Source organism: Astatotilapia calliptera, chromosome 8, assembly GCF_900246225.1.
Source record: "Astatotilapia calliptera chromosome 8, fAstCal1.2, whole genome shotgun sequence".
Classification (NCBI taxonomy): domain Eukaryota; kingdom Metazoa; phylum Chordata; class Actinopteri; order Cichliformes; family Cichlidae; genus Astatotilapia; species Astatotilapia calliptera.
Genome location: NC_039309.1, coordinates 23369761 through 23384156, shown reverse-complemented (window position 1 = coordinate 23384156; position 14396 = coordinate 23369761). Strand labels below are relative to the sequence as shown.

Below are 14396 nucleotides of genomic sequence, written 5' to 3'. Positions count from 1 at the left end.
GGTCCTCGGTCATTTCTCCATTCAGCTCTAGATGTATCACACACAGACATATTACAGTGACAGTGCATACTTGAAACATAAATGGGTTACAATCCCGCTGTCCTTCACAATGACACAATATTCGGACTTCAGAGCTTCAACTTTTGGCTCAAATGACAGAACAAAGTCAGGAAGTACAAGTCATATATTTCCCATCAACGTCTCTCAGATAATGCAACTAATTTTAGTGCAGCATAAGATTACTGAGTAAATATTCACAGCTTAAACTGAATCAGGAAAAGGTTTAAATGTCTGTAATGGCTTAAACATGTCCTACACTCTTATAATCTGTCACATGTATACCTACCAGCCTCTGTCCAGGCTGCATCTGTTCAGTCTCAGGAGTGCTGTGGACTCACAATTTATGATGCAAACACAAATACGTTTATTGTTATTTGTGTAGATGGACAAAGGAAATGCAGGAAGTGTGAACGTTTTGGGGGGTATGAAATAAAAAAGTCAGTGTAGCTGGTTCATCAGAATAAACCTTAAGGACTCTTTTTAGAACACACACAGACACACACAGAAACACACACACACACACACACACACACACACACACACACACACACACACACACTCACACACACACACTCACACACACACTCACACACACACAGACACTCACAGACACACACTCACACACAGACACACACACACACAGACACTCTCACACACACACACACAGACACTCACACACACACACTCACACACAGACACTCTCACACACACACACACAGACACTCTCACACACACAGACACTCTCACACACACACACACACACACACACACACACACACACACACACACACACACACACACACACACACACAGACTCACACACACACACACACACTCACACACACACAGACACTCACAGACACACACTCACACACAGACACTCTCACACACACACACACACACACACACACACACACACACACACACACACACACACACACACACACACACACACACACAAACACAGACAGACTCACACACACACACACACACACACACACACACACACACACACACACACACAGACACTCACACACACAAACACACACACACAAACACAGACAGACTCACACACACACACACACACACACACACACACACACACACACACACACACACAGACAGGTGATTAAAATGTGCTTGTAGGTGAAAGAGAATCCTCACAGTGTTCCTACAGGCTGCTGCTTACCAGGAAAGTAGAGACGCAGAAGATGGTGAAGGGTTGTGTGTCTGTCTTCTCAGCATCATGTAAGATAAATGTTCTTTGAAACAACACAATTGGTGTTTTCGTTAAATGTCACAGAACCTTTACTGTGTGCACATTCCAGTATAATGTCTTTGCTTATTTTCACCACTCAGTCTTTTAGCAGTGCAGCATGTCCCAGTCCAGTTTTACCACTGCATAAAAGAAGTCCTTTTTTCTTCACTCATCTTCAGCTAAATTGTCCTTGTCTGTTAGTCTGGTTTGAAGTATGCACATTGCCATTGTGCTCCGCCAACTCAGTGGCATTTTGATACCCTCCCTTCTTTAATGCCCTCTCTATGGAGAAGTACAATGACATCCCAAGGTTTCAACCACAGCTCATCCCATCAAATATTACCCAAGTATGGGAGCAGTCCCTGATCTCTTATCGCGGTCCTGCAGTGGAGCTTCATTTGCCATCTGGTAAACCCCATGGATATACCTAGATCAGCATGAGGAGTCATTTACACCATGGTGAGATAAGTGCTGCCTGAAAATTGGTGGAATCCAGTCAGACTTGCTGATTATAGTTGACAGCTCTTTGCAACTATAAGGTAATTAGGGAATATCAGGATAAAGCAGAGTGATCTGGAAATTACACAAACATCGTGGTGTCTGAAAAAGACCATCGAAAGGAGAAACGATGCAGGATAAATCAGTCATTAGTATCAGCATCATCAGGTAGTATGTGCACAACTGAAATTACTCCCATGCTTTCAGAGCAATTAAAATGAAATCTCCTGAACTATTGAACAGCAGAAGTACTGTAGTCAGTGTTTAATGAGCAGTGATGGGAATAACGGCGTTACCAGTAACGGCGTTACTTTTTTCAGTAATGAGTAATCTAACTAATTACTATTTCTTTCGTTACAACGCCGTTACAGTTACTAACAAGAAAATGTGGTTACGTTAGTAGCTGTGTTCAGGTTACCGCAGTTTATATCAGTTGCACGGAAGTAGCTGTAAGTAATCTGGACGCTGCATCTTTAAGCAGCTGTGCGCGCTCCCGCGGACGGCAATCACTTTCTGCCCGATGATCACTTTTTGGCACAACACCTGGAGCTAAGGAGGCAAAACAATCGCACGAGTGCTGCTGTTTGACTGAGGAAGAATAAAGGAGTCGTGGTAAGACAATCACATGACCACTTAAAGACAAAGCAACAAGGTGACATATACCAGCTTATAAACTGTGTTGATCGGCCACGTAAAACCAGAGTCATGATAAACAATATATATGCGGCGTTTTTACCTCAATAGTTCCGTCACTTTTACTGTCTAAGGACAGCGCAGCGAGACCTCTGCTTATGAGCAAAGAAAACCCCCAAAAAGACAAACAAAAAACAGCCAAACAGTGTTTGGAGTGTGTACTTAATGTGCTGTCTTGTGTAGTTGATGTGTAGTGTTGTGGATAGTTTTGTGTTGTGTGTCAGAACAATGAGGCAAAGAAATATCACTTTTTCTACTCGGATTTTACGTTATATGTCTGATTTTAGATCAATTGTGTTAATACAGTAAAAATGAACACATAACTATAAATTCAGACACGTGAGGTTGTGCTGATGATACCAAACACGGCAAATAAATAGTTTTTAAAGGTGAAATGTGGAGGAAACATCAAAAGTAGTTAAAAATGGCCAATTATAACCTGGACCCCAGAGTGGTAAACATTTTTTTTAAGTAACGCAATAGTTACAAGTAATTCATTACTTTTAGAATCTTGTAACTCAGTTACTAACTCAGTTACTTTTTTGAAGAAGTAACTAGTAACTATAATTAATTGCTTTTTCAAAGTGACTTGCCCAACACTGTTAATGAGTGCTCCGTGCAGGAGAGAAACAAGTGGCAGTTGGAAGTGGTCGGTCAGATTGGTGTGACTGAAACACTCCACCGTCTCCAACATAGTGTGGTTATGGAGCACTCTATGTTATCAGGGTCGCGGAGGCTGGAGTCTCAGCTGTAATAGAGTGAGAGGCGGGGTACACCCTGGATGTATCGCAGTCTGTCGCAGGGCCAACACGGACAGACAGCCGTTCAGAATCACCCAGAGTACCTGGAGAGAACCTATACAAACTCCACACAGAAAGGCTCCAACCAAAAGACACCACAGAGTAAGTAGACTAGTTCAGACGCTTACCACTTCACTAGCTAAACAACTAGCTTTGGTGACGGCTAAACATCAATAGTACTAGGAGAATGACACTCTCCGGGTCATCATGGCTTAATGCTCTTTCAGCCTCTGAATCCACTTCTTCCTCCTCTGCCCTCCTGATGTTAATAAAAATTTTCAGTTAACTCTGTTAAACGTTTTTTCTGCATCTAGAGACAATACTGTTGTGGGTTGCGTGCTTCTCCCATACACTCTTGCAGTATTGCTCTGTCTCCAGCCTTGGTGGTGCTGTGCTGATACTGTTCCCCTGCCACTGTGAGAACACCTTGGTTGGTTCTCTGGAGAACCATGTGCCTTCTATTTCTCGGGTATACCAAATCAAGCGGCAGGCCAAGGCTCTGAGTCTTTGCTTGGCAGACTCAGTGACATTACGTTCTTATCTCCCTACTATTAACACTAACAAAATGCACTCTTCTGTGATACTATCTTGCTTGGCTGCTGCCTCTAAACATGCGTTGGTGGTTCTCGGTGTGCGGAGCTGGATGCTCGGGTATGTACTGTAATCTGATTGTTCTGTAAACTGTTTGAAATGTTGTTGTTTTTAATGCCTTGGCTGTATTTTTAGGTAAATAGCTGCAAAGGTTGTACAAAGGTTTTTAAAATTTACAATTTATTTTGCATTACAAGATACGAAAAGGATTTATTGTATATGTTTGTGGTTTTTACAGTAAAAAAATATAACTTTTTCTACTCTGGTTGTATGTTTTATCTCTGATTTTAGATGAATTGTGTTAATATAGTATGTCAAAATGGAAAAAATAAATGTAAATTCAGACATGTGAGGTTGAGCTGAAAAGAATGACACCAAACAAGGTGAGGTAAATAGTTTTTAAAGGTGAAATGTAAAATTAAAAGTAGTCAAAAATGGCAGATTATACCGTGGACCCCGGACAGTTAAATAGAAACAGACAGTTTTGCATTTTGCAGCTGTTTCCGGCTTATTACACAGAAACTACCAGAGGTAATAACGTGGTAATAACTTATTACCACATTATTACATTCCTGTTTCTTTCTTGTTACCCTAAATAATGCAGTATATAACACAAACTAAATATATATGGTTGAAGTTGAGGTGCCCATGTTATCAAACATAAAACTTTGTGATTGCTGAGAGAAATTCCAATAAAAGTTTCCACAGGCGGGAATGATTTCCTGTGTCATTCAGTGGGACAGTTGGGAAATCTCAGTCTCTCACTGAAGGTTTTCCTGAGGCTAGCATGCATGTCAGGAAGGGGGGATATTGTCCAGCATTCTCCTTATCTTGGAAAAATCTGCGTCTCTGATACTACCTTAAGAAAGTCCAGTCCAGTTCAGTTTACTGGGCATTTATGCTCCTCCACAACAACCACATCGACTCGCTGAATTAAAACAAGGGTCGCAGGTTTCTTGATTCTTATAAAGTCTACAATCACTTCCTTGGTCTTTGCCACGTTGAGCTGCAGATAATTCTGCTCGAACCGCTTGACAAAGGAGTCGACCACAGCCCGGTACTACATCTCATAGCCCTTACTGATGCATCCAACACCAGAGTCATCAGAAAACTTCTGAAGATGGAGGTCTCTGTGGTGTAGAGGGTGAAGAGGAAAGTGGGAGAGGACGGTCCCTTGTGGTGCCCCTGTGTTGCTGATCACCTTGTCAGACACACAATGTTGAAGACGCACATATTGTGGTCTTCCTGTCAGGTAATCAACAATCCAGGACACCAGAGAAGCATCCACCTGCATCCCTGTTAGCTTATCACCCAGGAGGGTCGGCCTGATGGTGCTGAATGCGCTGGAAAAGTAAAAGATCATGACCCTCACAGTGCTCGCCGGCTGGTCCAGATGGGTGTAGATGATTGAGAAGGCAAATGATGGTCGATGGTGTCCTCAACTCTACAGTAGCACTCGTAAGCAAAGTGAAGGGGACTCTGATGTGGCCGGACTATAGGTCGAATCTAATGATGAGTCTTTCCAGGGTCTTCATGACGTGGGAAGTCAGTGCCCCAGGCCTGTAATCCTGGGGGCCACTGGGACGTGGCATCTTTGGTACAGGGACGAGGCATGATGTCTTCCACAGCACTTGGGCCCTCTGTAGACCCAGGCAGAACAATTTCTGAAAGACTCCACAAAACTGGGGGCAGACTTGCCTTCATTTGTCTTCGAACCTGGCTGTGAGTGAAAGTGACAAATGAGGGAGGGGTGTCAGGACTTTCACAGAGACGCAGTGGAGTAGCTGCGGATCGGAGGCTGACTACAGGTAGGTTAATAGGGGGGGGTGAGCATTACCTGCAGTGTTGGATCTGTTGAAAAACACATTCAACTCGTTTGGTCTGCCCCCAACTCCCCTGCTGTTAGTGAATCCAATGATGGTCTTCATGCCACTGCACACCTCTCTCATGCTGAGTTTCCTCTCTAGCTTTCTCTCAAAATGATTATTCGTCTCACTGATCATGCCCTTCAATAACACCTGAACCGTTCTCACCTCCACTCTATTGCCCCCTCTGAAGGCCCTATGATCTCATTAGTCACCCATAGGTTATTATTTTAGCAACCATGGAGAGTCCGAACTGGAACAATGGAGTTGGTGCAGAAGGTTATGTAATCAGTGATACACTCAGTAAGCCCACTCATGTCCTCACCGTGAGGCTCACAGAGTGTGTCCCAGCCCTGTAGTTCTGCCAGGGCCTCCTCTGACCATCTCCTAATGTTCACAGGCTCCCTCTTCATAGACACGTAGCAGGGTGAGGTGAATCAGGCTGTGACCTGACCTACCCAGTGGGGGAGGTAGGAGGAACTGTGTGTGTCCTTGACATTAGCATGCAGTAGGTCTAAAATTCTCTCCCCCTGGTGGGACAGACCACGTACTGTGTGAAAGTTGGCACCGTTGTGTCCAAGGTGACATGGTTTGTAACCGGGCTATGGCAGAGTGGAGAAGGTCCCATGCAGCTGTGGAGTTAGCAGGGGGAGGAACACAGACAACCACCAAGATCACAGGGGCAAATAATACAGCCAAGAGCGCACAATCCAGTGTCCAGACAACAAATCTGTTCTTTGACTGTTACAGCTACACCACCGGTTGTTAACAAAAGCATCAAGCCTGCCCCCTCCTTTCTACTTACCATTCGCAGCGCTATCAGCCCGAACAGTGTGGAAGCTTTCCACAGATGCATTGTCATCGGGAATTTCCTGGTGCATCCCTGATTCTGTGAAGCACATCAAGCTACATTCCCAATATTCCTTCTGACTCCTGGCTCCTCCATTGTATTTGGTAGCGACTGAACATTGCCCATTACGACAAGAGACAGCTTAAGCTCCCTCGACTCTCTAGGTCACACCACAGGCACCACGATCCCGTTCTTCAATGAAAGTAACAGTTGTGTCACGACAAGGAGAATAAAAACTGTAAAACTGAGAAGTTTTAGAGAAAACTAATACAGTGAGCTCTGGGAATACTTAACCCAGCTTAATTCATCCCAGTCAGTATAAAAACACAGGACACAAGATACCCTGTCTCATACTGTGTGAATACTTGTCCAGTATACTCAGGTATACTAAATTACCATCTGATGTGTGTTTGCGTATTTTTGTTTGTGTAATGTTGAATCCACACACACACACACACACACACACACACACACACACACACACACACACACACACACACACACACACACACACACACACACACACACCAGGAGAAAAGATTTCCTCTCCTTTCAAAGTGCTGCTGTGCTGACGTATTGACCCGTGCTGTCTGACATTAGACATCAGCCTTGTGAGCCGTGTTTGTGCCACGCGTATGTTTGCTACAAGATGTGTTAAAATGTGTTGCTATGGCTAAGCCTGTTCTCTGTTTTTCTGCTTATCTAACAGGGCAGCGAACGCCTCTTCTCTCTGACCATTTGGACGTACATGGAGACCCCCACTTGGCCAGGTCAGTGTGCCTGTGTGTCTGTTACACTGAGTCAAATGATCTGTATGTTCCAGGATTAGTGAGTTAACTGATACAATCTACTGCACAGCTACCACAGTGTGTGTGTGTGTGTGTGTGTGTGTGTGTGTGTGTGTGTGTGTGTGTGTGTGTGTGTGTGTGTGTGCGTGCAGCTGGCTGTCTTTGCAAGTGTGTCTGTGTGCACAGGGGGAGAATGTGCTGACTGCAGTCCTTTGGTTCTGGGCATGCCCATTAGAAGTGGCTATAAATCGTGAACGCAGTGCTCTCACTGTGTCAGCAGTCCGGCCAATGAATGGATATTAAACGCCACAAAAAAGCCTCTTTAATTCTGCCTGCATCCGCCACACCACTGCACACTCTTTGCCTCTTTCTCTTTATCTAGCTACCTATCTATCCATCCACCTTTTTTCTTTCTTGTTTTCACTTCTCGACCCCACCCCGCCCCCATCCCCTCAGCAACATAAAAAAGAAGTGGGTGCTTCAGCCCTGCCAAGCTTGTTGGGGTGAAAATATCCCAGTAAAGACTTGGGTATCTTTTATTTAGCAATAGCTTCAACAAAATATTATTTACAGCTAGTTATATTGGCCTTTTCCTCAAAAAGATTAGCTTGTACATATTCCCCCTCACTATGTTCTTTATCAGCAGACAGGCGGGTTGTTTAAAGGGAGGAACTTGAGAGTTTGGGTGAAGAAGAGCACTGAAAACATGGAAGAGCAGTTGTTATTTATTCAGAGACACTTAAAATATACTGTAATGTCTTCTTTTTGCCTGGGATCAAACCCTCAGTCGGGTGAGGCTGTGTTGCAGTGTTTGGGTGGTGAACATCCAAACGCTTGTCTGTGAGTGTTCGTGAGTGTTCATGAGTGTTGTAGTGCAGACTCCTAACTGCTGGCAGTAAGCTCTCATTCCTAATGCTAACTGGATATTCTCTGCAACTCGCTGCTCGGCTCCAAACCTCCATGCTGTTCGATCATAAAAAATGTATTAGTATTTCGATTCAATTTTAGTTCTGAAGCATGACCCTGGCTGTAGGTGTGGCCATCTGTGCTACTGGCACATCGATACCAATCTAATCGGAGCAGGAAAGATCAATGATAACCAGCTTAGATCAGTGGAAATGTAGAGTCGAGGAGGTTCCTCAGCAGCCTCGCTTGTTGCACACACACGCCAGAGTGTTTCAAAATGGCTTCATTATGTTTGGTGACGAAGATTTTTGTGTTTGATGAGAACAAAGAGCAAATGCAAAGGGTTGAAGTGCGGAATGTAGTAATTAAAGCGCTCTGCTGCACTTCCTCCACTTCCTCCTTCGTCTCTGTCCCAGATTGGCCTGATTCTACTTCCATCAGTGTTCATCAGCAGGCTGCTGACTGGGCCCAGTCACACTGACACAGCAGCTAACTGGAAAGTTGTGTGTGCCTCAGTCAGATGCTCACTCATTTGTTTGATTCCTTTAAATTTAATTGATTTCACCGATTTGTCTATCGTCTTCATCATTAGTCTGTTTTGTGTATAGCACCTGCAAAGACATGGTGACAGGTTTTCAGGGACTGCTCTTCGACTGTGAAACTGAAAACAGCATAAACTAGAGAACTCATCACTGTGAGTGATATGCTGTGTGAGGCTGTGTCACTAGCTGTGAATGAGATGGCATTCAGGGAACCCGTCAGATTGGTGACAGGAGATTAGACGACCATCATATAAATATCTGAGATGTTTTTTATTAAATAAGCAGAAACAGCTATTGGACTCCCCCAGATGTGTGGTATGACTCAGTGATCACTTTATACCAGCACCGCACAGCACCGCAAGCAAGACTAATTCTGCACAATTGTGCAGAATTAGTCTGACACTAGTCTGACACAGTGCTGCTTCTTTCAATAGTTTGACACCGTTTCTGTTTGGACACGTCCTAAGAAAGCACATCTCTTTTTTTGTGTTATTGGAACCCAGACAAAGACTAAAACATAAGAGACTCTATGGTGTATAGTATTTTCTTACTTTATAAAGCTTTTGAAATCTGTGTGGTGATGGCTGCTCCTGTGAAGCTTCTCAAAATGAAACATTCATTAGAGCCCTTTGACTGCTCACAGGTTAATGGAAGCTTTTGGGAAAGTAATTTAACCTGCACTGGAATGTTATGTTTTATATTTGTTACATATTTTCTATTAGACCAGTTATACTATTAGTTCCATAGTATATACTGAAAAGTAGTAGACGTGTGGGCATCACTCACATATAACATTCAGTGAGAACGTCTCCAACAACCGTCATCCAACACGGCTGAAAAAAATGTAACAGCTTAGCACATGAGTCACTGTGGGTCAACCAGCGACCACGTCCTACCTGCTGAGTAACTGTAGAGCAGGTCAGCTACTAATTAGAGGTTTGGGGGTTCGTTCTCAGGCTGCTCCGGTCTGCATGCCAAATATCTAATATGATGCACACACTGGAGTGTGGATGTGTGTGAATGTTTAATGGAAAGCACAGAAAAAAAAATGTTTGTATTAATGAAATATCTTTTATAAGATCCTCAGGTGCTCAGGTGGAGTAGAAACATGCTTTATAAGAACCTTTCATATACATAATTTGCTCTGAGATTAATAAAGGTTAATAATGATTCAGTCCATTTACCTCAGGCTGAGGTCAAAGAGTCTGAACAAACTCTACACAGCAAGCAAATGAGGCTGCACCCGGCTCGGGACGACACTCACAGGGGCCCACAATGCCCCCCAAAATCAGCCACAGCTGAGTCGAAGAAAGAGGTTTGAAAAGCTATAATAGAGCTAATAAAAAGCTGAGTGAGTCTGTTTGAGAAGGAGCTCCACGGCCTGCCCAGTAACAGTTAGTGACCAGAGCGTGCAGGTAATCACAGAGCCAGCCCTCCTCATCACTTCATGTTGACGTTGACCTTTTTTCTTTTTTTTTTGCTTTGAGCAGCTCGTTCACTTAAATCTTCTAAAGATGTTATTTCCTTCATTCCACTCCACATAGTATGGACTCATCCAAGACAATGGGATTAACTAATGATGGATCCCTGGTCCAGCAAACTAATCCAAACTACCTAAGGCAATGATGGGAGCTGATTACGCCTGACTGGGATTAGTGGGATTCAACCCCATAGTCATTAGTAACAGGGAAACTATGAGAGGTTATTTGCTCCTCATTAAAAATTAAAGCTTGGCTTTAATGGTGATAACACAAAGCAACTGCCAAGTTGTTATAGGACCCTTACATTATTAATAGAGATAAACAGTAGCATCTGTCACTAAAGACAAAAGACCGTAAAGATGATATGACTGTTTTACTGACACACAACTGCATGAAATTGCAAATACAATATATTTCACCCTGAAACGGGTAAAAAGGCTCAGTGGGCACAAACTGTGACCATTTCACTCTAACTGTGAACAGACAGAAAGAGAGAGCACGGGGCTGTAAAAGCTTCTTTTTATGTTGCTTAAAGTGATGCCCAGTTGTCTATGAACTGCTTTTAACACTGCTAGAAAGGTCGTTACAATTAAAGAAGTGCTGCTGCAGCACAGAGAAATGGAGAAGAATGTGATGTGAGAAAGAAGAAAGATGTCAGCACGACGAGCGGCAGAGAAGCTTTTAGCCTTTCCTTACACGAGTAATGTCCGATTACTGCTGTGTCTGAGGCTGCAGCACACAAACTTCAGGTTATGGCCCTCTGAAATGGACTAATTGTCAGCTGCCGTGTATCACAATCAGCCAGTACGTCCTGCGAGCCATCCAGAGGAAAGGCACAGTTCACATTGAATATTCATGTTTTTGTATTGGTTATAATAGGCTCGAGCGCACTCGGGCAATGATTCCAAACATAATCATGAATAAGCTTTCCCACTGCACTGTCTGCTGTGAGCTTAGATGACCCCCGCTCTGTTGATGCTCCTCATCATGTGTACCGTTAGCTTTAGCTCACTTCGCTGTGACTTCAGAGCTTGCAGTGACCTCATACAAAGCTTTTGTTATTAGTGTTAGTAGTAGTAGCAATATTTTTCGTATTAGCAAGGCCCACAGCAAACGAGACGTGTTCTTGCCTCTGAACTGTGACACTTTCAAAGTGGTTCTGCTTTACATTGTACGTTAACTTTAATATCTTTTTTTGAATACAACTGTGTGACGAGACGACTACAAACACCCACAGACAGTAATAACTTCTGATGGATTTGGATTGTTTATGTTTATTATTCATCACCTCCTCCTGCCCAGCTCTCTGAATGTCAACAAAGGGACATTTGTCTCAACTATATTTTTATCTACAGTCTCAATGGTGACTAGAATTGCCAGCAATGATAAAGTCATCCAAACAGCCACAAGCAATTCAGTATTAGAGGCTAACCCCATGATTTGGTCTCAGAAGTAACCAGATGTACAAAACACACATTCAAAAGAAGGGAGCGACTAAAATCAGAAATTGGACTTTCACCAGCAAAACTTCGGTATATGGTTTCCGTCAGGTCTCTGGAAAAGCCGGACCCAAAAGGACCCACACACATGCGCAAAAAAGTTGAAACGAGAGGAAGGAAGGAAGACCAAGACAAACAGAAACAGGTCTGCGAGGACTGGAGGGCAGCTTCACTCTGAAACAGGCACAGAGGCAGGTCCTTTGAATAACCGAGTTTCCAGATCATTCCCGAGTATCTGAATAAAGACTAAACTACTTATTTTACTAGTGTTCATGTCAGAACGTTATCCTTGTGCTGGTTTTCTTGGATATTTAAAAGCTTTGGACAGATTTCCAACAAAAACTGGGATTATGTCCGGTGCCAAAATTTCAGGTTTGGAAATTACAAACTATGACAGGTTTGGTTAGATGTGACTACTTTAATCTTTCACAGGGCTCATGCTCTTCTTCCTGGACTCTCACCCTGCTATCTCTGGCTAAACCACACTAAAAAAAAAAAAATGAAACGTTGACTTTAATTAAAATTATTTTGTCAACAGGTTCCATGAAATTTTATCTTAAAATGTTAGTTTAAAGCAAAAGTCTTTAGGTCATCTAATTTAATAAACTTTCATTAAAGTAACACAATCCTTTTGAAGTGAGCCAATTTTATAAAACTACTTAGGATTAAAACCTAAATCAAGTTATGTTGTTTGGACATGAATTATGTATTTACAGGTTAGATTTGTTTTGTTAACACATTTCTTGTTTGTGGTATTTAAATGTTAAATTTAAGTTAGATTAATAAAAATATTATATTTTCAGCAAACTTGTGCTTTACTAATTAGTTTTACATAAATCTACAGGTTCCACACAAATGAATTTAGTACAAGCCACTTATTTCTCTTATTTTCTTTATTATTTTTTTTATTTATTCATTTATTTGTTTATACATTCATTGAACATTTTTTTTTAAGAAAACAACAGCTGCACCACACAGTATTAGCCCATTAAGGTTAGTAACTAGTAGTGTGCACACAGATGCAGCATAAAGATAATGATTTTAAATTAAATGTCTCTGCCAGAAACAGAAGAAAAAACATTTAAGATCACATAATAGGCTGACCACAAAACCTTTAAATGAACTGTTCACCTTAACAGCCACAATCCTGGACAGCATCCCATGCCAAATTTGTGAAGAACCGAATAAACAGGTTCCAGTCACCAGGTTAGATTAAAAAAAAAAGTAATAGTAATAATAATAGTAATAATAATAATAATAAAACAGTCTACTAATATTCCCAAAATCATATCACCATCACAAATAAAACTTTAATAAAACGTGCAAACATTATGGTCTGACAATAAAACAGCTTGCCAGTTTTCAGTTTTTTGCAGCAGCTTAACAGAACTCATTCAACACTTGCCACTGTCAGCTTTTATTTTACCTCTGTATAGGGAAAAAACTCAAGTGGCAAACATTTTAACATGGAAAGAATTGTTTGTTTTTGAAAGGCGACAAAATACACATTCATCCTGCATCCTCTCTCAATGAAACCCTTTAAATCTCAATACTTTGAATAATCTTTTAGACAGATTCCATGCAAATTATAACAATGTGACAACATTAGTTATTCAAGATTTGGTTTAATACAGATAAAAGCTACACTAAAATTACCAACCAGGTATTCTTTGAAGAGGATGCTTGGGTCTTCATTCAGGTAAAGAGGTAGTGCCCTGAGGACACACTCCCTCCTCTTTTCAGTAGCTTCATTCTGGAGAGAGTGACAGAGGTACAGAAAGAGAAAACAGAAATAGTTTAGGATGACACATTATATGCAAAATGAATGACATATCCACTGCAGAGATAGACATGTACAAGACCAATTAATGACCACATGGACATGAATAGTTATAATGTGGTGGAAACCCTGCCCACAGGTTATATGTCCATATTAAGCAACAGAGGGAAGGACAAACTAATACAGCATCTTTTTGCATTCCAAAATTACTTACAGCTAGCTGTTTACATTTGAAAGTGATCTTATAACGCCATAACATTTTGCTATGAACAGAAAAACGCTGTGGCTGGGGCCAAAATTTGTCTAGTTTTCCTCCCTGCAGCGCCTCCTTTTTTCTTGAAGACTTTTTGAGCTGGTCAGTGTATTGGTCAAGTTGCGCAAGAAACCTCGGAACAAGTGGAGCAGTAGTAATCCTCACAAGTTCTGCTTCCACCTAAAAACATGTCAACAAAAGTGGGCGATAAACAAACAAGAGAGAAAAACCGATCAGCTGATCATTGATCAGTTTCATGATTGAAGGAGAAACAGGAGAGGGAGGAGAGAGAATGAGAGGAGAAGAGGCAGCTGTGCAGCAAACACAGAATAACTCCAGCTTTGTGTCTTTTTCATTGTACCTGAAGTCCGGGACAAACTGCTCCTTTTCAGCTCAACACGAAACGCGTAATATTTTCTCTGAATACCAGACGATTCTGTTTTTTAGGGGACGGTTGGCAACTCTACTAACTAACCCTATGAATAAAATAAAGTTCACTATCAGTAACACCGTAGCACCCACCCAGCTGTAT

At 42.1% G+C, this 14396-nt stretch overlaps 1 protein-coding gene across 9 annotated transcripts in view; it reads left to right on the top strand.

Annotated features, from left to right (window-relative positions):
• The window catches only part of rbfox3a (RNA binding fox-1 homolog 3a), a 589353-nt gene that overhangs the window by 230594 nt on the left and 344363 nt on the right, over positions 1-14396 (top strand). For all 9 annotated transcript variants that reach the window (XM_026177478.1, XM_026177476.1, XM_026177480.1 and 6 more), the window contains one exon: positions 7325-7385. In XM_026177478.1, coding sequence (XP_026033263.1) covers positions 7364-7385 — 22 coding nt within the window. In that variant the 5' untranslated portion in view covers positions 7325-7363. The remainder of the gene's footprint in view (positions 1-7324; positions 7386-14396) is intronic.